At 59.8% G+C, this 24,853-nt stretch overlaps 3 protein-coding genes across 6 annotated transcripts; all 3 read left to right on the plus strand.

The window, feature by feature from the left end:
* Positions 1–2,293: 2,293 nt before the first annotated feature.
* Positions 2,294–14,345, plus strand: ICAM1 (intercellular adhesion molecule 1). Its single transcript, XM_036459610.2, has 7 exons — positions 2,294–2,480; positions 4,891–5,154; positions 10,960–11,271; positions 11,609–11,896; positions 11,975–12,229; positions 12,405–12,653; positions 12,746–14,345. The coding sequence occupies exons 1-7, from the start codon at positions 2,414–2,416 to the stop codon at positions 12,913–12,915; spliced, it is 1,605 nt and encodes a 534-aa protein (XP_036315503.1). The 5' UTR covers positions 2,294–2,413; the 3' UTR covers positions 12,916–14,345.
* Positions 14,346–14,478: 133 nt separating this feature from the next.
* On the plus strand, positions 14,479–15,721 carry ICAM4 (intercellular adhesion molecule 4 (Landsteiner-Wiener blood group)). Its single transcript, XM_036459615.1, has 3 exons — positions 14,479–14,944; positions 15,067–15,372; positions 15,520–15,721. Exons 1-3 carry the CDS (start codon positions 14,539–14,541, stop codon positions 15,636–15,638), a joined length of 831 nt encoding a protein of 276 aa, XP_036315508.1. The 5' UTR covers positions 14,479–14,538; the 3' UTR covers positions 15,639–15,721.
* Positions 15,722–17,342: 1,621 nt separating this feature from the next.
* Positions 17,343–23,895, plus strand: ICAM5 (intercellular adhesion molecule 5). 4 transcript variants are annotated; one of them, XM_045589207.1, is made up of 11 exons: positions 17,343–17,461; positions 18,379–18,648; positions 18,826–19,146; positions 19,290–19,577; positions 19,892–20,149; positions 20,325–20,573; positions 21,290–21,532; positions 21,630–21,908; positions 21,991–22,230; positions 22,627–22,900; positions 23,656–23,895. In XM_045589207.1, the coding sequence occupies exons 1-11, from the start codon at positions 17,392–17,394 to the stop codon at positions 23,744–23,746; spliced, it is 2,583 nt and encodes an 860-aa protein (XP_045445163.1). In that variant the 5' UTR covers positions 17,343–17,391; the 3' UTR covers positions 23,747–23,895. The 4 variants fall into 4 exon arrangements, with proteins under 4 accessions (XP_045445163.1, XP_036315453.1, XP_045445162.1 ...); XM_036459560.2 differs by having other exon boundaries at positions 22,627–22,893; positions 23,475–23,895; XM_045589206.1 differs by having other exon boundaries at positions 22,627–22,893; positions 23,459–23,718.
* Positions 23,896–24,853: the final 958 nt, after the last annotated feature.

Raw genomic sequence — 24,853 nt, forward strand, 5'->3', positions numbered from 1 at the left:
TGACTGGCACTCCTGCAGCCTCAGGAGGTGCCTGTATACACCTGAGTACCTCCTCTGCTCAGAAGCCTCCATGGCTCACTCAGAGGAAGAGCCGAAGTCCCCTCTCCCGCACCCACGCTGAAAGCACAGGCATCCCCTGCCCCACCCACCCCCTCTTTGCCCTCCTTTCCGCCAACTCTGCTCCTTCCTCACTGCACTCTGGCCACACTGGCCTCGAGACTGTTCCTCAAGGCGGCTCCTACCACAGGGCCTTTGCACGTTCCGTGTTCTTTGTCGGATACACTGTCTCCCTCTGGTCTTTGCTCCAATGTCACATTCTCAGTCTTCCCCCAGAATACTCAATTTAAAAGTACATTAACCCTCATATTTCCTCTCCCTTTCCCCGTTTCATTTTTCTGCTTAGCACTAATAACAACCTAACATTTCATCTATTTCATTTTTGTGTCTTTTTTTAGTTTTTTTGAACATATTAATTTATTACAGAGAGGAAGAGAGAGGGATAGTTAGAAACATCAATGAGAGAGAATCATCAATCAGCTGCCTCTTGCACACCCCCCACCGGGGATGTGCCCGCAACCAAGGTACATGCCCTTGACCGGAATCGAACCCGGGACCTTTCAGTCCACAGGCCGACGCTCTATCCACCGAGGCAAACCGGTTTCGGCTCATTTTCGTTTCTTGCCTGTTGCCCCCACTAAGACCATCCCAGTACGATAGCAGAGATTTCTGTCCGTTCTGTTTATTGTGTGTCCCCAGCGTCTGGAAAGATGCCTCCTAGAGAATTGGCGCTCGGTCACCCTGCTCAGTGGCGTGGAGAAGGCAGCGCGCCTTTCCGGCTGCAGGCGGCACCTGGGCCGCCAGGGGGAGCTAGCGGCTGTGAACTTGGATTCCGGGCCAAGGGACCCAGTAACGCGCGCGCCCGAGAAAAATCCTCCGGAAAAGAACACCCCGCGCAGGATTTTCCCACACTCTCCGAGGGCCTCGGACCCGGGCCATTCTGGGGGTGGACTTTTGCATCCTCTCCCCCCTCCCCCCAGTAAGAAAGATCCCCGTGGAAATTCTTAGGAACCCTCGGGGTGTGGGGAGAGGGACGCATTTCTGGACGATGGGAGACTCCAAGCTCCATCTCTCGGAGGAAGGGCGGAGGCGTCCATCGGGCCCCCCTCCCTTCCCCTTCTGCCGGGCGAACCTGTGGCCCCCCGGAGGTCTCCATGGAGACGCGGCACGCGCCGCACAACAGGAAGCCTGGGGCGGCGCTGTCGGCGCGCCCCGAGACCCTCCAGGCCTCCGCGGGGTGACGGATGAGTCTGAGGTCACACGCACGGGCTGCGGCCCCGGGGACGGGGGGCCTGGGGGCGGCCTGGGGATGCGGCGCGGGGCCCCACAGCGCCCCCACCGCCCCGATGGGACCAGCCCACGGGTGGCGATAGACCCCCGGGATGGGCCGGAGTTTGAGCGTCCCCTCGCCCCGCCCCCCTGCAGAGCCCAGGCGCTGCCTCAGTTTCCCCGCGGAGAGTGGGAACGGCGGGGGGGGGGGCTGCACGCCGGTACCACGTGACTTCCTTCCCGTTTCTCGAAGCTGCGAGGACGCCCCCGCGACCCCGGCAGAAAGGGGAAGCGAGGCCTGGGGACCCGGGGCGCCCATCGGCAAGGAAAGCGGATCCCGGGAGTGTCCTCGCCCCCGCGGCGCACGGGATCCTGGAGGCGCCAGGGCCCGCTTCTCGGAAATGCGGGTGCCAGCGGGGCGGAGTCCCGCCCTTTGGGGGCAGAGACACCCTGGATGGAGGCTCCCCTGGGGGGATTCCCGGGACCCCTCCCCTCTGAGGGATCGTCCGCTCGGTCCCAGGGACCTGCCGGCGCCGGGGAGTCCAAGCCCCTGGCACCTCGGAGCCTCAGTTTACCCGTCCCGGGAATGGGCGCAGCTGTGAGCTCACAGCGCAGCCCCATCGCCCCAGAACGGAGATGGGCCCGGCCCCGGGGCCGGACCCCGAGAACCCGAGCAGCCCTCCGGGCGCCACCGCCTCTGGGGTCCCTTTGCTTCAGTTAGGAAATTCCGGGCTCCGGCGGCCAGCGAGGGGCACGGCCGATCCGGAAAAACCCGAGCCCTCCTTCCCCGGGAGAAGGCACGGGGTTTCCGGGAAGGCGGCGCCGCCCCCTCCCCCACGCCGCCGGGGCCGCCCTTATAAAGCGCGCGCCGCCCGCGGCCCCTCCGCAGAGCTGCCCTCCTCCGCTCCGGACCCCGCGATCCTCCCGGGACCTCCTCCTCCGCTCCGGACCCCGCGCTCCTCCCGGGACCTCCTCCTCCGCTCCGGACCCCGCGCTCCTCCCGGGACCTCCTCCTCCGCTCCGGACCCCGCGCTCCTCCCGGGACCTCCTCCTCCGCTCCGGACCCCGCTCTCCTCCGCTGGCCGCTATGCGTCCCGTCGCCCCCCGGCCCCCGCTGCCCGCGCTCCTGGCCCTGCTCTGGGCTCTGCTCCCAGGTGAGTGCAGGACGGGGCTGCCGTCCGGCCGGCGCTCCAGGCGGGGGTAGGGGGGTGGGGCGCGGCGGGCGGACCGGCTCCCCGCCGACTGGGGACCGGGCCATTGGTATTCAGGCAGTTGTTTGGGGGAAGTTGGGGCAAGGGCCACTCGCTGAAAGTCCACCGGCAGGCCCTGGCCAGGTAGCTTGGTTGGTTAGACTCTTAACCGTTAGAGCACATGTGTCAAACACAAGGCCCGCGGGCCAAATCCGTCCCGCCAGGCCTTGCAATGTGGCCTGCACCGCGCTGTCATCACTGCACTCCGCTGCGTTTCCATCACAATGACAGTTTATGACTGTTCAGTAAACCATTCGGCCCGCGATTTAGGCTGGATTTTAGATTTTGGCCCCTTCTCTGATTGAGTTCGACACCCCTACGTTAGAGCGTCCTTGTGATACGCCAAGGTGGTGGTTGGGTCCCCCTGGTCAGGCACACTCAATAATCAACCAATGAATACATAGATAAGCGGAACAACAACCAAGAAAATCTGTAGGGGGTGTGCAGGAAACAGCTGATGGATGTTCCTCTCTCATTGATGTTTCTAGCTCTCTATCCCTCTCCCTTCCTCTCTGTAAAAAAATCAATTAAAAATATGTATTTTTAAATTTTTTAAAAGAAAGTCAAGCCCAGCCTGCATGACTCAGTGGCTGAGCATTGACCTATAAACTAGTTTCGATTCCGGTCAAGGGCACATGCGCAGGTTGCAGGCTGGATCCTCGGTGTGGGGTGTTCAGGAGGCAGCAGGTCGATGATTCTCTCCCATCACTGATGTTTCTATGTCTCTCTCTCCCTCTGCCTTCCTCTCTGAAATCAATAAAAATATTTTGAAAAAAGAAAGGAAATTAACTGCCACGGGTTCAAATCCAGACCCCGCGCCTCAATGTCTGGCCTGGGCCTATTGCAGACTCTATTGGAGAACGTAATGTCAGCGCTCACACAGCGTCTGCCCCCAGAAGACAGTCATGTGACATGGGACGCGGTTGCCCTCTGAGCAGGCTGGGGACCCCCACGCAGCCAGCACCTTTTGTTCCTCCTTTACTGCCCTTGGGGAAGTCCAGACCTGCTTCTGCTCAGGGGAATTCCAAGCCTGATTTGCCCAAGGACCAGAGCCTGAGAAGTGAGATTCCCCGCGCCCCTCCACCAGCTCCAGAGGGAGGGGAGAACGGGAACAGAGAGTCTCAGAGGAAAGGGTGACCAGGGCTGGGGGGCAGGCGAGAGGAAGATGGAACGTTCTAACGCAGACTGCAGTGCAGAGTCCACTGCTTTCTGGCTGAGTGACCTCACCATTTCCCTCTGTGAAATGGGAATGAGTCCAGGATCCTCCTCGGAGATACTCCCAAAGCTGAGGGTGGGGTAGGAGGGAGGGGCTCAGACAGACATTTTTTTTCAGCTTTGGAGGCACCAGGGTCTGAGGAAGCTAACACAATCCCTCTTCTTTTTCTTTTCTTTGAAAATATATTTTATTGATTTTTTACAGAGAGGAAGGGAGAGGGATAGAGAGCTAGAAACATCGATGAGAGAGAAACATCGACCTGCTGCCTCCTGCACACCCCCTACTGGTTGCATGTACCGCAACCAATGTACATGCCCTTGACCGGAATCGAACCTGGGACCTTTCAGTCCTCAGGCCGAGGCTCTATCCACTGAGCCAAACCAGTTCTGGCACAATCCCTCTTCTTATCTGTGCCTGCTTCCTCCCTGCCCTGTCCTAGGAGTTACTTTCAATAGCAGGATTCGGAGAACTCCCCTTACAGATGGGGAAACTGGGGCAGGAAAGGGGAGGTCACTTGTCAAAGAGAGGGAGGAACCATCCTGATTAGAATCCTCCATCCCCAAAGGGCTGTCCCCCCAACTCCGACCTCTGGGAGAGAGGACCCTGGTGCTACGTTCCCCCTCTGCTGGAATCCTCCAGTGGCTCCCCGTGGCCTTCAGAATGAAAAACACATCCTTGGCATGGCCTCCGCTGCCTGCGCGATCTTCCTGATCTCATTTCCCCCAACTCTTCCCCCTGCTGACTTGGCTGCGGACACCCTGCCCCAGGACCTTTGGACTTGGGACTCATTTCCCTTTTCTCTGGATCGCCCTTCTCATCATCCATATCTGTGCTCACACAGAACCCTGTCATCAAGCCACTGTCCTATCACCCAGCATTGTTGTTGTTGTTATTGTTGTGTATGTGTGGTGTTTGTCAGAGTTCTTATTAACATCAGTTATGAATTATCTTGTTTGCTCGTGAATTTTTCTGTCTCCCACACTGATGGCGGGGAGTTCTGTCTTAGTCAAGGCTGTGCCCCTCGCACAGGCTGGGGGCCCAGGGGTATGGATGAACCCAATTTGCAACGCCTTTCTCCTCTTCACACTTTTGTTCCAGGGCCTGGAGGTGCCCAAACATCAGTGCACCCCAAGGCAGTCATCATACCCCGGGGCGGTTCGGTGGTGGTGAACTGCAGTACCTCCTGTGAGCAGCACAAACTGCTGGGTCTGGAGACTGTTTTGAATAAGAAAGAAGTGGCCAGCGGGTCCAACTGGGAGACCTATGAACTGAGTTCCGTACAAGAAGACACCACTCCCTTCTGCTACTCCACCTGCAACAACAACGAACAGTCACAAGCTATAATGTCCCTCACCGTGTACTGTGAGTGGTGGGGCCCTGGGCTGGGCGAGGCGTGCTGGGTGGGGGAGGTGGGCAAGGGAGTCCTTAGTGGGCTGGGACTGCCGGTGAGGTTTGGTGATGGGGCCAGGGAGGGTCTCCCTGAAGGGCAGGTGGTCACATCTTCGGAAAGCCTCCTTGTCGTTTGAAACCCCTTTGAGCTTCCTTGGGTGCACTTATGAGTATCAACAGGGCCGAAGCCAGTTTGGCTCAGCGGTAGAGCGTCGGTCTGCAGACTGAAAGGTCCCAGGTTCGATTCCCGTCAAGGGCATGTACATTGGTTGCGGGCACATCCCCAGTAGGGGGTATGCAAGAGGTAGCTGGTTTCTCTCTCATCGATGTTTCTAGCTCTCTAGCTCTCTCCCTTCCTCTCTATAAAAAAATAAATAAAATAAAAAAGTATCAACAGGGATCCAGTACATTCAAGAACTGGCTCTCTAGACCCCAGACGAGGCCCTAGATCGGACTCTTTTATAGAAATACTAGAGGCCCGGTGCACGAATTCCTGCATGGGTGGGGCCCCTCAGGGGTAGCCTGCGGGGATTGGGCCCCAGCTCACACCCCCAGCATGGAAGCCCTGCAGCCCCGCCTGGCAACCTGCGGTGGCCCATGCTGCCCCCTCTTCCGCTTCATCATCTGCGGGGCGATCAGCAGGGCAATTGCCCACCTTCCTCCCCCTCCCACCTGCCTTGGCCTGGCGCCGCCTGCTCACCTGCTCCACCATCCTGCCTCTCCACAGGGCCCATTGGGCCGGCAGCACCTCCACTGCCAGCTCAGTGTCGCTGATGCCCACCATGTTCCATGAGGCCCCCTGGTGGTCAGTGCACATCACAGTGAGCAGTGGAACTCCTGGTTGAACAATTTGCATATTAGGCTTTTATTATATAGGATTGTTTTAATTAATTGATTTGGATAAATATAATTGATTTCAGAAAGAAGGGAGAATCATTGATTTGCTGTCTCTTGCACATCCCCTACTGGGGATGGAGCCTGCAATCCCAGCATATGCCGTGAACAGGAATCGAACCATGACCTCCTTGTTCATAGGTTAACATTCAGCCACCGAGCCACACCGGCCAGGCAAGCTGACTTTTATTTATTTTTTAATTATTATTTTTAATATGTATTTTTATTGATTTCAGAGAGGAAGGGAGAGGGAGAAAGAGATAGAAATATCAATGATGAGAGAGAATCATTGATCAGCTGGGTCCTGCACATCCCACCCTGGGGATGGAGCCCACAACCCAGGCATGTGCCCTGACTGGAATCAAACCTGGGAGCCTTCAGTCCGAAGGCAGATGGTCTATCCACTGAACCAAACCAGCTAGGGCCAGGTGCATCTTAATAATAAGATGCATATTAAAACTAGCCCTGAATTTTTATTTTTTTTTTCACTTATTGACAACAATGGAAAGGATTGGTAACAGCTGTGCTGATAAGACTGAGAGACTGCAGGCCGTCTGGGACGTTGCTGACCGGGGTGGGAGCGTAAGGAAGCACAACCCCAGTCAAGGAAGGGGCCTCCGTTCTCCAAAGGACACAGGCGCCTGTCCTGTGGTACCAGAAACCCTGCTTCTGGGAACTGGGCTTCTGGGCGTCCCTGCTCAGGGGAACTGGGGGTGGGATTATTCACGGCAGCTTTGCTTGGGGCTGGGAGGTGACTGGTTTGGCTGTCCCATAGTGTAGTAAGCCACGGTGTCCAAGAATGAGGAAGTTCCTTCCTTTTTACTGGAAGCTGCAGTCAAACTCAAAAGAAGTCAGGTATGCCCATGAGACCGGTTTGGCTCAGTGGTTTGGCTCAGTGGTAGAGCGTCGGTCTGCGGACCGAAGGGTCCCGGGTTCTATTCCGGTCAGGGGCATGTGCATTGGCTGCAGGCACATCCCGGGTAGGGGGTGTGCGGGAGGCAGCTGGTCGATGTTTCTCATTCATCGACGTTTCTAGCTCTCTATCCCTTTCTCCTCCTCTCTGTAAAAAAAAAAAATCAATAAAATATTTTTTAAAAAAAGAAAGAAAGAAAAAAAAAAAAGAAAAAGAAAGAAAGCTTATTCTAAAATAAAAAAAAAAAGAAGAAGAAGAAGAGGAAGTCAGGTATGCCCAGAATGAGAGGCACGCTATTCTGTGTGTTGTGGAGTGGTGGGTGAGGGAGGTTGTGTTCACTGAAAGAAGTGACCGCATTAGCGGTGGAGGGCAGGGGCGCGGCGCCTCTGAGGGGCTCCAGGAGAGGGCAGGAGCAAGTTTCTACTTGTGCCTTTTTTTTTTTTTACCTTTGGGAATTTTTGAACTGTGAGAATGAGTAACTATGACCATAGGCAATAAACAAAATTCAAATTAGAACAACAACAAAAAAAAAAAAAAAAAAAAGGAAGGAAGGAAGGAAAGAAAGAAGGAAAGAAGAAAGGAAGGAAGGAAGAAGGAAAACTGGTCACCTGGCTTTGAGATTAGACAGCCTTGGGTTCCAGTCCCATCATGGCCCTCACTAACTGTGTGACTGTGGGGGCCTGGCTTCTTGGCTGACTTCCACATGAGACCTCCTGGGATGGGGACAGGGACACAGTGAGGCATGAAGGACATCCCGCCTTCACTGTGTCTGGGTGAGGAAGGCTTTGGGCGAATGTCAGCTTTGCTTCTGATGTGGAGGGTGTTTGAGCAGACGCTGGCCCGGTGAGGGAAGTCCCCAAACATTCCCGGGGGGCACTGAAAACCCCAGGGGACTCCCTGGAACGCCCTTCCACAGCTCGGCCTGGGAGCTGAAAGCCCAGCATGTCAGGTGTGAGTTCCTGGCTCTGCCACTTGCTCCCTCTGCGGCTCTGGACACCAGGCTCTGCCTCGGTTCCCATCTCTGTGAGATGGGGCAGATAGCTGGCACACAGCAGATAGCTGGCACACAGCGAGACACTCTGGCTTGGGCCTGCCCTGCCCTCAGCGTAAAGATGAGGCACTTCCCTGGGTGACTAAGCTTTCTCAAGAAAGGTTAGCATGGTGACTTGTGCAGGAAGTGACCCCTCATTAGGCCTTGGAGGGTGCCTAGGAGCTGGTAGACAGGCATTCCGGGCAGAGAGAACAGCCCTGGCCAAGGTTTGGGGTGGGGAAGCATGCTGACCCAGGGTTGGAAGGGCAGGAGGCGCTGAACATCAGCAGGTTAGCGAGGCTGGAGCTAAGGGTGGCAGGTCCTCAAATGCCAGGCTGGGCCGAAACCGGTTTGGCTCAGTGGTAGAGCGTCGGTCTGCGGACTGAAAGGTCCCGGGTTCGATTCCGGTCGGGGGCATGTACATTGGTTGTGGGCACATCCCCGGTAGGGGGTGTACAGGAGGCAGCTGGTCGATGTTTCTTTCTTATCGACATTTCTAGCTCTTTATCCCTCTCCCTTCCTCTCTGTAAAAAATCAATAAAATATATTTAAAAAAAAAAAAAAGAAGAAGAAGAATGTGAGAGCAGGCCAGGAATCTAGAGGGCAGAAGGCCAGACTTAGGAGAAGCCAGAGGACAGTTGGCTGAGGGCCTGGTCCAGGTCACACGTTTTGTGGGCAGTGGCTGCTTACAGGAAAGGGAGGGCAGACAAATATTTGAAGAGCAGTGTGACCGGGACTTGGTGAGGGACTGAAGGTGGGGGGTGAGGGGGACACGGAGAGGTTAAGGCAGTCTGGCTTGCAGGCCAAAGAGCCATCTGGAGATGTGGGGGGTTGAGGTTTAAGGAGGCCTCTCTGCAAATTGTGGTTTTCAGTAGATGGTTAGATATCGGAACTGGCTGCCTGAGGGTTTTCTGAGACTTAAAAATAATAAAAAATAAAAAAATATATTTTTTTAATGATTTCAGAGAGGAAGAAGAGAGAGAAACATCAAATGATGTGAATCATTGATCAGATGCCCCCTGCTCATCCCCTACTGGGGACTGAGTCCAAAACCTGGGCGTGTGCTCTGGACCAGAATTGAATCTGGGACCCTTCAGTACACAGGCCAACTCTATTCACTGAGCCAAATTGGCTACAGCTCTGGGCCCTTTAAAACACACACACACACACACACACACACAAAACAACAAAAAACAAAAAACAAACAAACAAACAAAAAACCAGATTTGAAATAAGTCAATGAACTTTAGTGTTTATAGAGTTGTACAACCATCATCACAATCTAATTTAAGAACATTTTCATTACCTTAAAAGGCAACCTTATGCCCATTGACACTCACTCTTTAACTTCTTAAATGGATTAATAATAGTCCTACCTCCAACAGGCCCACTTCTCAGCTCAGGAAACTGAGGCTCCGCTTCTGTAGCCCTGAGGGCTGGGACTGTTCCAGAGGAAAGTCACTCACTCACCGCCCACAGCGAAGAAAAAGAAAAGCAAGGAACCAAACCCAAGCCCCTGACACGTTGTCGGCATTGCCCAGTGATATTTCTGGGCTTCTTGAGAAGGGAACAGGGACCCGGGGCCCTCAGGACCTCTCCCTGGGGAGCTTGGCGGGTCTCAGAGCTAAGTCACAGCTGGCAGAGCTCTGCTATAAATGTCCACTGGCAACTCAGGCTCAGAGTTCTGTTACGTGGTGCGAAACGGAAACCCCTGTGAAAACCAAGCACACAAGTTGTGTCTTCAGGGGCTGTTCAGAGTTGCATTTTGAGTGTCTGTGGGTTCTTTCATTGTTAACATTTCAGAGGGTCATACAGCATATTCAGGAATTCTTCCTCACTCTTTTTTTTTTTTAATTGACTTCGGAGAGGAAGGGAGAGGGAGTGAGAGCTAGAAACATCCATGATGAGAGAGAATCCTTGTTCGGCTGCCTCCTGCACGCCCCGCACTGAACAGCCCGGGCATGTGCCCTGACCGGGAATCCAACGGTGACCTCCTGGTTCGTAAATGGAGGCTCAACCACCGAGCTGTGCAGTCAGGGCCAGAGCTTCTTCCTCTGGGAAGTGGGCTCCTGAAAGGCCTGCAGTCAGTGTGTGTGGTTCAACCTCATTCTTTCTATAAACAGAGTGCCTACTGTGTGCCAACACACAACGTGAGGGGCAAATTCCAATGCCTCCTGGGCTGACATTTCATGGGAGGAAATTGAGGAGAAACAAGTTCACTGAATAGATGATCCTGTGTGTCAGAGGGTGCATGGGTGCTACAGAGACAAATAAAGTCAAGGAGGGTGGGGGATTGGAATGGGGGTTGAGGACAAATATGTAATACCTTAATCAATAAAGAAATTAATAAAGAAATAATAAAGAAATAAAATTAAATTAAAAAAAGAAAAAAATATAAAAATAAAACAAGGATAGAGAAGGGGGGCAGAGCTTTCTCTCTCTCTCTCCTCTCTCTCTCTCTCTCTCTCTCGTTTATTCTGCTTTTTTTTGTTTGTTTTTTTAGTTTTCTTTTTAAACCATTTTTATTGTTTTTAAACTTCTTTTTCTTTTCTTCTTTAAATTTTTGTTTGAAGAGCAGAGGCCTTTTTAAAAACAGGCCCCACTGGCCAGGGCAGCTGAAATACTGTGTGTATTTCGCTAGACACCTGGTGACAGACTCAGGTTTTCTTTTCCACCTTTTCACTCCTAGAAGCTGCAGTAGATAAAACAAAACAAAACCTGTCTCGCCCTTTCGCAACCACATGGGAATTTCTCACTGGTTTCCCCTGAAGTTCTTAACATTCCTGTATGACTTAGGTGGCTTCGGATTAGACAGTCGTGGGCTATGTTGAGGGGCGGGGCGTGGGGGTGAGGCTCCTGGCCAGGTGTGGTGCCCCTGTGCCCCCTGCTGGTGGGCATCCTGCCCAGCTCACAGGACACCCCTCCCTCTCCCCTCCCCCAGGGCTCCCAGAGCGAGTGGAGCTGGCACCCCTTCCCCCATGGCAGCCTGTGGGCGAGAACCTCACCCTCCGGTGCCAGGTGGCGGGCGGGGCGCCCCGGACCAACCTCTCGGTGATGCTGCTCCAAGGGGAGAAGCTGCTGAGCCTGCCGCAGCCCGCGGGGGCGACGCCTGTGGCCGAGGTCACGGCCACCGTGCTGGCACGCAGAGACGACCATGGCACCAATTTCTCCTGCCGCACAGAACTGGACCTTCGGCCCCAAGGGCTGGGGCTGTTCCAGAACAGCTCAGTCCCCAGGCAGCTCCGGACCTTCGGTGAGGCACCGGGAAATGTGCGGGAGGACAGGCTCAGGCCGTGCTCCTGCCTGGGGCGCGGGGTTTGAGGGGATGGAGAAGAGAGCGGCCTAGATCGCAAAGGCTTCTGGGAAGAGCATGTCTTGGCCACTGGGGCGGGGTGTTGGGGGGGTGGGCTGCCTGGGCCACGGGATCTTCTGAGAAGGCTGTGACCCAGGGCAAGGGGTGCGAGGGTCCTGAGTCATAGGTGGCCAAGCCGCAGAGTCTCCCGGGGAAGAGGAGTCCCAGGTGACAGGATGAAGATGCGGCAGGAAAGGGCTCCAGTTCCCCTCTGTTCACACCCTCCTTCTCTGGCCAGTCCTGCCAGAGGTCCGCCCACACCTCGCTGCTCCCAAGATCCTGGAAGTGGGCACACGGGCGTCCGTGACCTGCACCATGGATGGGCTGTTCCCGGTCTCAGAGGCCCAGGTCCACTTGGCCCTGGAGGACCAGAGGCTGGAACCCAGAATCGACCGCAGCAAGGACTCCCTCTTGGCCACCGCCCGGGTGGAGGCGACCCCGGGGGAGGAAGGCAGCCACCCGCTGACCTGCGCAGTGAGCCTGGGAAACCAGAGACGGAGCACTCAGGAGTATGTGACCATCTACAGTAAGTGGAGGCAGGGCAGAGCTTTGGGCGGGTGGGGCCAGACCTAGGGGAGGGGCTCACTGTGTGCTCCTCCCCCAGGTTTCCCAGCTCCCAACCTGACCCTGAGTGAGTCTGAAGTCCCGGAGGGGACTGAGGTGAGCGTGGAGTGCAAGGCCCATGCTGGGGCTGCGGTGACGCTGAGCTGGGGCCCAGATGGGTCTCCACTTCCGAGGGCCCAAACCACGCTGAATGCCACTGCTGAGGACGACGGGCGAGAATTTTTGTGTTCCGCCATGCTGGTGGTGGCCGGGGAGGAGCTGCACAAACACAAGACCCAGAAGCTCTCTGTCTTGCGTGAGTAGGGCTGCTGGACAATGACCCCCCCTAACCTCCAAGGCCCAGGCCCTATGACTCCATGAGCTCACGTCTCTGGAGTCTACCCCCGCCCCTGCCCTGGGCTCCCTACCTGACTCCTCCAGACCGGGGTGGTGGGAGGGTTCTGGTCCCTCATCTTGCTCTGTTTCTCTAGATGGCCCCCGCCTGGACCAGGAGACTTGCCCAGGAAACTGGACTTGGGAGGAAGACACCCCGCAGACCCTGAGATGCCAGGCCTTGGGGAACCCGACCCCCACGCTGGCCTGTCGCCGGGAAGGGGATAGGGCGTTGCTGCCCATCGGGGACCTGAGGCCTGTCACGCGGGCTATTTCGGGCACCTACGTGTGCCGGGCCACCAGCAGTCGCGGTGCGGTCACCCACGAAGTGGTTGTGAATGTGATCTGTGAGTGCCTGTGCTGGGGCCCGGGCTGGTGGGTTGGGCAAGATCAGCGAGCCTGGCTCGACCCCCATCTCCCCTTATTGTTCTCCCTACAGATCGCCAGAGTAACCTGGCCACCATCCTTGCGGTGGCAGGCCTCATTGTGGGCCTCGCGGGCACAGTGGGTCTGGCCGCTTACCTCTATAACCGCCAGCGGAAGATCCGGAAGTACAAGCTACAGAAAGCCCAGGAGCAGGCCGCCATGAAGCTGAACTCGCCACCCTGAGCCTGTCCCCGGACAGGGCCTCCCCCGGTGGCAGCAGTGTTGCATTGGACAGTGGCAGACACATGCCATTCAGCAGCACCCACCTTCCTAGAATGCCAGGAGTCAGGACAGAGGCCTCAGCCAGAATACAGACAGCGTTCAGGGCCATGGCACCTGCACACAGCGGGCACGCCTGACCTGTAGCCACAGGGCTGAGCCAAGACTCAGGGGCAAGACTATGGGCATGACTGTGAGGGATGCCAAAGGCTGGCCTGGCCAGAGGGGTGTGACGGAGACATACCTCTGACATGGGGACACCCATCTGGAAAATATGGAAACTCACCTTCCCGAAAGTGCCAAAGGCCCTACAGTCCTAAGAGAGAAGCAGCCCTGCCCAGACACAGGCAGCATCGAAGCAAATCCCCACAGTTCCTCTGACAGCTCTGACAGTGCTGTCTACTGACTGGCCCCAGCGCTGGATGATGACATATTTATTCATTTGTTCTTTTATCAGACATTTGTAAATAGTAGTGGGGTTTTTTCATTGATTTTTCACAGAGAGGAAGGGAGAGATGAGATCCTGCACATCCCCACCCCCTCACGCCCCACTGGGACCCAGCCGTAACCCTGAGGTTGCCCTGACCTGAACAGAACCAGTAACCTCCTGGTGGATGGGACAACGCTCCATCCAATGAGCCACACCGGCTGGGCTAGTTACCAGATATTTATTAGTGCCTTCCATGTGTGGTAGAATGGTAAACAAGAGGAACAGAAGTCCCTGCCCTCAGGAAGCTCAGTCTAATCTCATGCAGGGTCACCAGGTCCAGATGTATTGGCTGTGCCTTGCACAAGAGTGCCTTACAAAAAGCCCACGTGGGGTGGAATTTCCCACTCCATTGGCCAAACTGCTTCCCCTCCCAGCAGGGAAACCAGCACGGTTCAGCTGGTGACAGGGCAACCCACTGGCGCTGACCTCTGTTAGCCACCTCCACCCACATGCCCTCCGCTAGTGCTCACAGTGACGCCTGGTGACATGCTTCAACACGTGTCCACTCTCTGAGAGCGAAACCGTAGGATCCCATGAAACTATGCCCAACCCGCGGGTCCCTGCTTTGTCCTCTCCTTGGGACCGTGTTCCAGCAGCTCCAAATTCCTGAGGGCCCTGCAGACAGCTGGGGTGGGGCTGATTTCCAGCTCTTCTGGAAGCCTCTCCCTTGGGTTAAAGCTTTTTTTCACAGGCCCGGCCTCTGGTGCGTTGAGGCGATGTGCCCCGTCCAGCTGGAGTTCTTCCTAGCTGTCCTTCCACAGCCCTGCCCTACTTCCTCCCCCCAAGGAAAGGCTGATGTTCAAGGCCCATCCCAGAGGCCCGAAACCAAATCTGGGTTTATGTGTAACGTTGGAGACTCTGGGGGGAAAATTAAAGACCTCTCTGCAAAAAAACAAAAAAAAACCTCGTGTGATTTAACGTGGGGTCTGGAATCCCATTTTTGCGTAGAGGGACGGGAGTGTACCTCGCAGGGCTCCCGGCCCTCTGGGAGCCTCTGTCTCTCTGGGTGGGGCTGAGAAGGCGGGGCTTTGGGCTTTCTTATCTACAGAGCCAGCCTGGCTTCCTGGCGCGAGGTCTCTGGCTGCGGGCTCTTTGCCATGGGGTTTCTGCTCCCCGTCACCCTCCTGGTTTTGCTGGCGGTGGCCTACCCGGGAGGCAGGAGCGCGCGGAGGGGCTGGGCCGCGCGGGCACAAAGCCCCAGAGGCAGCTCCCCGGCGCCCTCCGCGCCCTCCGCGACCACAGCAGCGGCGTTCTGGATGCGCATAAGCCCCAAGTTCCTAGCCGTGCCGCCGGGGAGCTCGGTGTGGCTCAACTGCAGCAGCAGCTGCCCCCTCCTGGAGGGCTCCGCCCTCCACACGGGGCTGCGGCGGGGCCAGAAGCTCAGCGGGCCCAGCTGGGTCTCCTTCCAGCTGCTGGATGTCAGGGCCTGGAGCTCCGAGGTGCGCTGCTCCCTCACCTGCGCCGGAGTCACGCGGTGGGCCGCGGCCAGGATCGACGCCTACAGTGAGGGCCGAGGGTGTAGGCCCCGCTGGGGAGCCGGGAGGGGGCCGGAGGCGGGGCAGCTGGCTGACAGCCGCGCTAGGGGGCGCCCGCGGGCCTCGCTCAGCGGCCCCCTCTCGCTTTAGAACGACCTCACCGCGTGGTCCTGGAGCCCCCGGCCTTGAAGGGCAGCGAGTTCGTCCTGCGCTGCCACGTGACGCACGTGTTCCCCGTGGGCTCCCTGGTGGTCACCCTGCGGCGTGGCGGCCGGGTCATCTACTCCGAGAGCCTGGAACGCTTCACGGGCCTGGATCTGGCCAACGTGACGCTGACTTACGAGTTCCAGGCCAGGCCCCAGGACCTCTGGAAGCCCGTGACCTGCCACGCGCGCCTCCGTCTGGACGGCCTGGTGGTCGGCAGCAGCTCAGCACCCGTGAGGCTGACATTCTTGGGTGAGGCATCCTTGTACTCCTGGGACTCTGAGGGGGTGGAGAAGGGTTTTGATGACCCCAGGAGGGGGCACTCGGCCAGGCTTGAGCTCCGCGTGGGTCCTCACGCCTCCGAGCGCTCCGTTCCTAATTCTCACCTCCGGCCCCCAGCGTGGAGCCCCGCGTCCAGAGCCGTGGCTTCCGCTTCCATCGCAGCCTTTGTGGGGATTCTTCTCGTCCTGGGGGCCGTCTACCTGCGGAAGTACCTACAGATGCAGTCCCTGGCCTAGAAGGGGTGGTCCACGCTGGCTGAGTCGGAGCAAAATCTGGGACAATCTGGAGACCCCTCCTAAGTCAATAAAGCCTTCCTCAGCCAGCCTGCCCCTCGGCATGAAGGTCCCCCATTATGGCACCGCCTCCGAGAAAGTGGCCTTTTTGGCCTTGTCACATCGCTTTCTCCAAGTTCCTTGTCCCCCTGAAGGTACCTGGGGGTCCTCCATCCTCCTGTTCTCCCAGCCGGTGTAGTAAACACATCTGCCGCGGGCATTATCAGCTGGGGCAGATGGACACAGCCTAGGCCTGGAGGGCCTGGGGCTGGGGGCGGGCTTTTGCTGACTGGCTCCGCCCCTACCAGGCAAAAACAGCTCTGATTGGATGTTTTGTGTCCTCTCCTCCCTCCTCCCCCTTCTCACTTTGATCTCTTAACTTTTCTGGAGGACAAGAGTAGATCTACAACTGATTCCCATAGTTCACTTGTTGTTTTTAAATATATATATTTTATTGATTTTTTTACAGAGAGGAAGGGAGAGAGAGAGCCAGAAACTCAACTAGCTGCCTCCTGCACACCCCTTACCGGGGATGTGCTCACAACCAAAGTGCATGCCCTTGATCGGAATCGAACCCGGGACCTTTCAGTCCGCAGGCTGACGTTCTATCCACTGAGCCAAACCGGTTTCAGCTCCCATAGTTCACTTGTTAGCTCTGCGGACAAGAGCACAAAACGGGCGGGCTTCACATGTCCACATGGAGGGGCGTGTGGGTATGCAGAAAAGGTACCCCCATGTGTTGACTGCTGGGAAGGAGCTATCAGAGGGTCCGCGTGGGGTGGCACGCGTTTCTGGCAACCTCCTGAGAGTCACAGGGCCCGGCGGAGGCCCCGATGCGGGATCAAAAGTATCAGTCGTTTGTCTCTTGGTGTCGCGTGGACACCATCCGAGCCTGCACCGGGTGCCTGGCGGGGCCCTGCGGCCCGGGGCTCTGGCCGCCGCGCGGAAAGAGAACCGGGGGTGCTCTCCCCGCAGCTCGGGCTCGCACACGCCGCCGGCGAGACACGTGCCCGCTGCACTCTGGGTAAATGCCCTCCTCGAGACGCCCGCGGACGCCGATGCGCGCGAACACGTGCTCCCGGCTCGCTGGCACCTGGGTCTCCGCCCCCTCCGTCGCTTGCGGGGGCGCAGCCGGAAGGGGACTAGGGGCTTGGCTGCAATCCTCCACTCCCCGGGGTCAAAAGGAGAAGGATCTAGGAGGAAGGCATTGTGCGCCTACCTTATCCTGCGCTTCCCAAGTCTCCTACCCCATAAATCGATCCGGCACCAAGGGGCGTTGGTGGGAAGGGCAAAATATGGGGGCGGAGCTCGGAGTCGGGCTCATTTGCACGGCATCTAAGCTGGGGGTGGAATGGGGGGCGGGTGGAGATGGTCAATCCAGCATTTTCTCCCCTCCCCGACCTCCGCGTCGCCTCCTCTGGGGTGACGTGCGCTCAAGGCCGCCCCCAGAAGGCTCTGGGCGACGGGGTCGGCTTCCACGCAGGCCCCGGGGGTCGCTAGCTCCTTCCTGCCCGCACACCTTCCCCGAGGCCGGGAGCCCGGCGCGCGCTCGCCCTCCCGCCTCCCCCCGTCGCCTCTGCCGCCTCCCCCTCCTTGGAAACCAAGTTACCAACGTTAAACCAATCCCCGAGCGCAACTCTACCTCCTCCACACCCCACCCGCCGAGCTCAGCCCGGCGTCAGCTCCCCTCTCCGCCTGCACCTTCCCCGCGGCGGCGATGCCAGGGCCGCTCCGGGCGCTGCTCGGCCTCTGGGCTGCCCTGGGCCTGGGGCTCCTCGGCCTCTCAGGTAAGAAGAGCCCGTCCCGGGTCCGGGTGGACAGGGCGGGGGCGGAGTTCGGGCTGGAGAAGAGGCCACATGCCCCTCTCGGCTCCGCCCTCGCCTCACTCCCACGCTTCTTGCCCCTACCTCGAGCCTGGGGCTTTCTGTATGTTTCTCCCTCCAACACACCCTGGAGATACAGCTTCTCCTCGACTCCTCGCTCGCCCAGACCTCTACCTTACGCCCCTCGAAATCCTGGGCTCACTTCTGCGCCCAGCCTTGCATCTCGGAGCCCCGGTGTGGCCGGGGACCTCCTCGTGCTCTGCTAAGCACCGTGGCCCACGGATTGGCATCTCACCCCCTTGCGGCCCACGAAGACCCGATCTCTCCATCTGCCGGCACTCCGAGGCTCTGTTCCCTCCCCGCCCTAGGCCTGGCAGCAGGCTCCTCTCTGGAGCTGACCCCCGCGACCTCTTTTCGTGTTCCTCACCCGGGTTTAGGGTCCTTCCTCATTCTTAAAATTCAGCTTCATTTTCCTTTGCCCTCACCTCAGCCTCAGTTTCCCCTCCTCTCCGTGGTAACCCTGAGAACCAGCTGGTTCCCCTTCCCCCACCCGGGGTCCCCTCCTCCCAGGGTGGCTTGGAATAGCGAAGATCCCCCCTTTTCTCTCTCCTTCCCCCATCCCTCCCTCCCATGCTTTCCCACCACCCCGTTGGCACCTCGCAGACCAGGGCTCCCCGCTGCCCCGTCCCAGAGGCTCCCTCTAGGTTTGTGCCCTGGGAGCTCGCCTCTAAACACCTGAGGCCGGAGCGAGACGCTGGACCCGAGTTCTTTTCTTACTCCAGCCTCTGCTCCTTCCCCGGGGAAGCCTGACTCAGCCTCCCCGGGGCGCTAAGATGCCCGGGAGGGGGCTCCCCGGGCTGAGCCAGGCTTTCCCCGGGCAGCGGCCGCGCAGGAGCCCCTCTGGGCGGACCTGCAGCCCCGCGTGGCGCTGGTGGAGCGCGGGGGGTCGCTGTGGCTGAACTGCAGCACCAACTGCCCGCGGCCCGAGCGCGGCGGCCTGGAGACCTCGCTGCGCCGGAATGGTACCCAGCGGGGCCTGCGCTGGCTGGCGCGGCAGCTGGTGGACATCCGGGAGCCGGAGACCCAGCCCGTCTGCTTCTTCCGCTGCGCCCGGCGCACCCTGCAGGCTCGTGGGCTCATTCGGACTTTTCGTAAGTTCCCCGCAGCCACGCTCTTACCCCGCTACTTTCCCTCCCTCCCCGGCCCCGCCCCCTGGGGCATGAGGTCCTCCCTCCCCTCCTTTTTCTGGATCCCCAAACCCACACCTCTTGGCCCTTGGGTACCACACCACACGTTTCCAAGAACCTGGGTTCCTTCCTCCCTTGCAGAGCGGCCTGATCGCGTAGAGCTGATGCCCCTGCCTGTCTGGCAGCCTGTAGGCGAGAACTTCACCCTGAGCTGCAGGGTCCCTGGCGCCGGGCCCCGCGGGAGCCTCACCGTGACCTTGCTGCGCGGCACCCGGGAGCTGGTCCGCCGCAGCTTCCCCGGGGAGTCGCCCCGAGCCCGGGGCGCGGTGCTCTCGGCCGCTGTCGTGGCGAGGAGGGAAGACCACGGGGCCAACTTCTCGTGCCGCGCGGAGCTGGACCTGCGGCCCCACGGCCTGGGGCTGTTTGAAAACCGTTCGGCGCCCAGAATGCTCCGGACCTTCGGTGAGTGGGTGTGGGGAAGGGAAGGGGGGCGCAGAGGAGGGTGACCAAGGTGCTTAAGAAGTTCGGAGGCAGGGGAATCTGACTTAGAACCCTCACGCCAGCACGCACCGGCTGAAAGCCATGTTCCTCTCTTGGACTCTCAGCACTGTCCCCGGAGCCCCCGCGCCTCGCCGCCCCCCGGCTCTTGGAAGTGGGCGCGGGAAGCCCCGTAAGCTGCTCCCTGGACGGGCTGTTCCCAGCCTCGGAAGCCCGGGTCTACCTGGCGCTGGGGGACCAGAGGCTGGATCCGGATGTCACCCTCGAGGGGGACGCGCTCAGGGCCACGGCCACGGCCACGGCGAGCGCAGAGCTGGAGGGCGCCCGGGAGCTGGTCTGCAGCGTGACCCTGGGGGGCGAGAGCCGCGAGGCCTGGGCCAACGTGACGGTCTACAGTAAGAGGGGCGGGGCTCTGGGTGAGGGGCGGAGCTCTGGCTGGGGGCGGGGCCAGAGGGACGCGAAGGCGGGACCAAGAGTGCGTGGGGGGTGTCTTAATATCGGAATGGGCGGGACCCATGGTGGAAGGGGATGCAGCTGGACCATCTCAAAGCGGTGAGAGGAGGAGGGGCGGGGCCTCAGCAGTTGGAGGGGCGGGGCCTCAGCAGTTGGAGGGGCGGGGCCTCAGCAGTTGGAGGGGCGGGACGTCGCATCCCCCAATGGCTCCCGCAGAGAAGGGGGGTGGTCAGCGGAGCCCATGGTTCACCCCTAGGCTTCCCGGCGCCGCTCCTGACCCTGAGCGAGTCCAGCGTCCCCGAGGGGAAGGCGGTGACAGTGACCTGCGCTGCTGCTGGGGCCGGAGCTCTGGTCGCTCTGGACGGAGTTCCAGCCACAGCCCCGGGGCAGCCCGTCCAGCTCCAGCTCAACGCCTCCGTGAACGATGACGGACGCAGCTTCCTCTGCGACGCCACCCTCGAGGTGGACGGGGAGGTCCTGAGCAAGAAGGAGACCACCGAACTGCGGGTCCTGTGTGAGTTGAGCTCCCGCCTTACTCTCCCTCCCTCCTCCGCGCCCTCCCTGATCTCCCCGCTCCCCACCCCCCACCCCGATCTCCAAGGACCTGCCCAGTCCCTGGCCGTCTGTGGAAATGGAGCCTTCCTCCCGGCCCACGCGGAGCCTTCTCTATCCCGCATCCCCGCCCGCAGACGCTCCCCGGCTGGACGATTCGGACTGTCCCAGGAGCTGGACGTGGCCTGAGGGCCCGGAGCAGACACTGCACTGCGAGGCCCGCGGAAACCCGGCGCCCTCCGTGCACTGCGCACGGCCGGACGGCGGGGCGGTGCTGGCGCTGGGCCTGCTGGGTCCCGTCACCCGCGCACTGGCCGGCACTTACCGGTGCACCGCGGCCAACGCCCAGGGCGAGGCGGTCAAGGACGTGACTCTGACCGTGGAGTGTGAGTGTGGAGCCCAGGGTGCATCTCTCTGAGTCTCAGGGTCTGGGGGTGGCCACCTTTCAGGGGCGAGCCGGAGCAAGGTCTCAGGACTGCCTATTGGAGAGGATTTCGGGAAAGGGAAAAATAGGCAGGTGTCTGGGGAAGATCTTGGATGAGAAAGGGTTGGGGGTGTCTGTAGGAGTGTGTGGGCGTGGCATTTGGGCGGAGGCTTGGAAAAGTGTGTGCTCCAAGCCACCTAACAATTTTTATTTTATTTTATTTTTTAAAAATATATTTTATTCATTTTTTGCAGAGAGAGATAGAGAGTTAGAAACATCGATGAGAGAGAATCATCGATTAGCTGCCTCTTGCACACCCCTTACTGGGGATGCAACCACAGTACATGCCCTTGACGGGAATCGAACCTGGGACCTCTCAGTCTGCGGGCCGACGCTCTGTCCACTGAGCCAAACCGGTTTTGGCTACCTAACAGTTTTTAGGCTGAAGGTCGGAGCAGGGTCCTGTGGGTGCTTTGCAGGAATCAGTAAGATGTGCCCCCTCGTAGCTTATGAAGCCCCCAAACAATGCATGGCTTGACTGGCGTGACACGCCTTTGGTTCAGTGTCCCTGTGCTGGGCATGGCCTGCCCAACCCTGCGAGGTGGCCTTGGAACAGAAAAGAGGGTCTAGGGACATTCGGACGACGCCCAAACCCAACCACTCACACCTCCCCTCCAGACGCACCAGCGCTGGACAGTGTGAGCTGCCCGGAGCGCATCACGTGGCTGGAAGGAACAGAGGCCTCGCTGAGCTGCATGGCACACGGAGTGCCGCCACCCCACGTGAGCTGCGTGCGCTCGGGGCAGGCGGAGGCCATCGAGGGCTTGCTGCACGTGGCCCGGGAGCACGCAGGCACCTACCGCTGTGAGGCCACCAACTCTCGGGGCTCTGCGGCCAAAGATGTGGCCATCACGGTGGAGTGTGAGCCGGCGCTGGGGGAGGGGGTCAGCGAGGGGCAGGGTATGTTTGGGTAACTCTGGTCTGACTTTCAGTCCTTGCCTGACTCTCTGCTCCCCAGACGGCCCCAGTTTTGAGGAGCTGAGCTGCCCCAGCAACTGGACGTGGGTGGAAGGATCTGGACGGCTGTTTTCTTGTGAGGTTGACGGGAAGCCGCAGCCAAGAGTGGAGTGCATTGGCTCCCGGGGCACCACCGGGAGGGTGCTGCTTCCGCTGGCACCCCCAGACCCTAGCCCCACAGCCCCCAGCATCCCCAGTGAACCCGCCTCCGGCATCTACACCTGCAACGCCACCAACCAGCACGGCTCCATGGTCAAGACGGTGGCCGTGAGCGTGGAGTGTGAGCGGGGCCCAGGCGGGTGGGAGCAGGGTGCGCCCCGGTGGGCCCCACCCTGACACCCGCCGTGGTGGCTGCTTTGCAGCGCCTCCGAGAATGGACGAGTCCACCTGCCCGAGTCACCAGACGTGGCTGGAAGGGGCTGAGGCTGCCGGGCCGGCCTGCGCCGCCCGGGGTCGCCCCTCCCCACACGTGAGCTGCTCCCGGGAGGGTGGCCCCTGGCCTCCACGGATACGCGTGTCCCGACAGGATGCGGGCACTTACCTCTGCTTAGCCACCAACGCGCATGGCACCGACACCCGCACCGTCACCGTGGGCGTGGAATGTGAGTGGGGGCAGCCCCAGAGAGAGGGCCCTCCGTCCCCAGAACAGGGACTGGCATGGGCGGGTTCAAAGGCACCTCCCCCAGTTCCACTCTCGGGGACAAGGGAAGGGACCCAGAGCTGAGAGCAGTGAAAACTCTAGGGAACAGGAGCCTGCTCCCCCCCCCCCCCCAACTCAACCCAGAGAGTTGATTCCTGGGGTCCTACCTCCTTGCATTCAATGAAGCAGGGCCCAGGAGTGGTACCTGCCACAGCCATCCTGTCCGGGGAAGGGGCCCCGTTAGGAGGCAGGAGCCCCCCTGTGCACCCCAGCAGGGGTGGTGGCAGACGGAAGCAGGGAGCTTGGGCATCCTTAGGGCTGGCGCTGAGCCCCCCATCCAACCTCCTGTCCCCCGCAGACCGGCCAGTGGTGGCCGAGCTGGCCGCCTCGCCCCCCGGAGGTGTGCGGCCGGGCGGGAACTTCACGCTGACCTGCCGCGCCGAGGCCTGGCCCCCCGCCCAGATCAGCTGGCGCGCGCCCCCAGGGGCGCTCAACCTAGGCCTGTCCAGCAACAACAGCACCCTGAGCGTGGCGGGCGCCCTGGGCAGCCACGGCGGCGAGTACGAGTGCGCGGCCACCAACGCACACGGGCGCCACGCGCGGCGCATCACCGTGCGTGTGACCGGTAAGTGGCACCTGCGGGGCGCAGCCCGGGCCCCGGGACACCCGTCCCCCCTCTCGGTCCCCACAGGTGAGGTTGAGGGAGGCCAGGGTAGAAGTCAAGGGCAGCCTTTCGTGTGTGAGGCTTTCGTGGCCGGTTGGGGGTGTGAGGTGGAGGGAGAAGGAGCCGAATGAATGAACCTCACGGGGGGAACCCTCTGGGGCTGTGACTTACTAACGTGGGGGGCGGTTTCCCGCCGTGGAGACTTGGTCCAGTGCACCCTGCACTGCGTGGCCGTACAGAAGAGGGCTTGGGAGAGGGACCAAGGGCAGAGGTTGGGAGAGGTCCTTTCCCCCCACTTCGTCTCCCTCTGAGACGTGGCTCTTCCTGAGATAGAGGAATGGCAGGGTGCGCCCCACCCCGCCCTCATCGTTTCGGGGGTGAGGAAGAGTTGATTTCTGGGTACCTCTGCTCAGCCATAGGCTTCCATCCCCACCTGCTGGGCGGCACGTAAAACGGATGATGGGTGGCACCGGCACTGCGCCTCGTCAGGGTGGGGGGCACCCCACGCTCGTCCACCCTCTTTGAGGGGCTCCCCCCCGCAGGTCCGTGGCTGTGGGTCGCCGTGGGCGGTGCGGTGGGGGGCGCAGCGCTGCTGGCCGCGGGGGCTGGCCTGGCCTTCTACGTGCAGTCCACCGCCTGCAAGAAGGGCGAGTATAACGTGCAGGAGGCCGAGAGCTCGGGCGAGGCCGTCTGTCTCAACGGTGCGGGCGGCCCGGGCGCCAGCAACAGCGCCCAAGGCGACACGGACCCCGACGGCACCGCAGAGACGCCTGCGGGGGGCGAGGTCTTCTCCATCCAGCTGACATCGGCGTGAGCCCTCCGCCCTCCCCCCGCCGGCCGGGGGACGCCCCCCAGACACACGCGGGGGCTTACCGATTGTTCTATTTATTCATTTATTTATGTATTCAGCTCCAGGGTGTCACCCCCATTTTCTAACCCTCCCAATAAAGTTTTTATAAAGGACTCTGGGTCTGTGTCGGCGGTCTCCGGGATGTGGAAGCAGCCCATAGGCTATTCGTTCATAAAACCGGTTTGATTTTGAGGGCCTACTATGTGCTGGGTGGGCACAGCTCAAGACATGACCTGGAACTTCTTTGCCCATTTCCTGTTCTCACAGGGCCCCTGAGCCAGGGTGAGGGCCACACTCCTCCCCCCTCTCCCTGCTGCTTCTTCCTTGGCCTAGAACTGCCTCCAATTGAGCTAACTCTTGGGGGTGGGAGCCAGGTGCTTCCCCAGAGCCGAGGCTGCCTTCCCACGATGGTGGACCTCCCTCCCAGGGGTCTGGGTGTGGGTAGTAAAGGAAGGCAGTGGCTGCAGCTATGGTGTCAGCCCCTTCCCCACTCTCAATGCTTCCTTCATTCAGTGCCTCAGTTTACCCCCAACCTGCCTTTGGGTTTGGCCCATGATTCAGTACAGACACACAGGGTATCAGGCACAACCCCCGAGGCACACCACTATGTCCCCTCACTCCCCACGGAGTAAGGAGAGAGCAGCTGGGTTCCTACCCTCGCCTCAGTCTTCTGTCTCAAGAGCAGGGTCACAGGTGCAGGTCTGGACAGCTCCAGCTTCCTCCGCTGCCCATGCTAACATTTCGTGAACAAAGGGTGAGAGCAGGAGGCAGGGGCGCCAGAGGCCAAGCCAGCGCTGGGTGCCAAGTACAGAAGGCAACAAGGCACAAGGGTGGTGAGGCGCCTGCTGTCCCACCTCCCTCCCCCCGTCCTTCTCCTCACTCCCACCCACCTTTCTCGAACCCCACAAAGTTCTGCCTGCCACAGGGCCTTTGCTCTCGCCATTCTATCTGCGTGGAGTGTCGGCACCCCAAATCATCCCATGGCTAGTTCCGGATTCCATGGTCTCTGTGCAAATGTCACCTCCCCAGAGAGGCCGTCCGGAGAACCAGGGCTGACGGCCCCTCCCCGAA

This window comes from Pipistrellus kuhlii, unplaced genomic scaffold (genome assembly GCF_014108245.1).
Source record: "Pipistrellus kuhlii isolate mPipKuh1 unplaced genomic scaffold, mPipKuh1.p scaffold_m20_p_30, whole genome shotgun sequence".
Classification (NCBI taxonomy): domain Eukaryota; kingdom Metazoa; phylum Chordata; class Mammalia; order Chiroptera; family Vespertilionidae; genus Pipistrellus; species Pipistrellus kuhlii.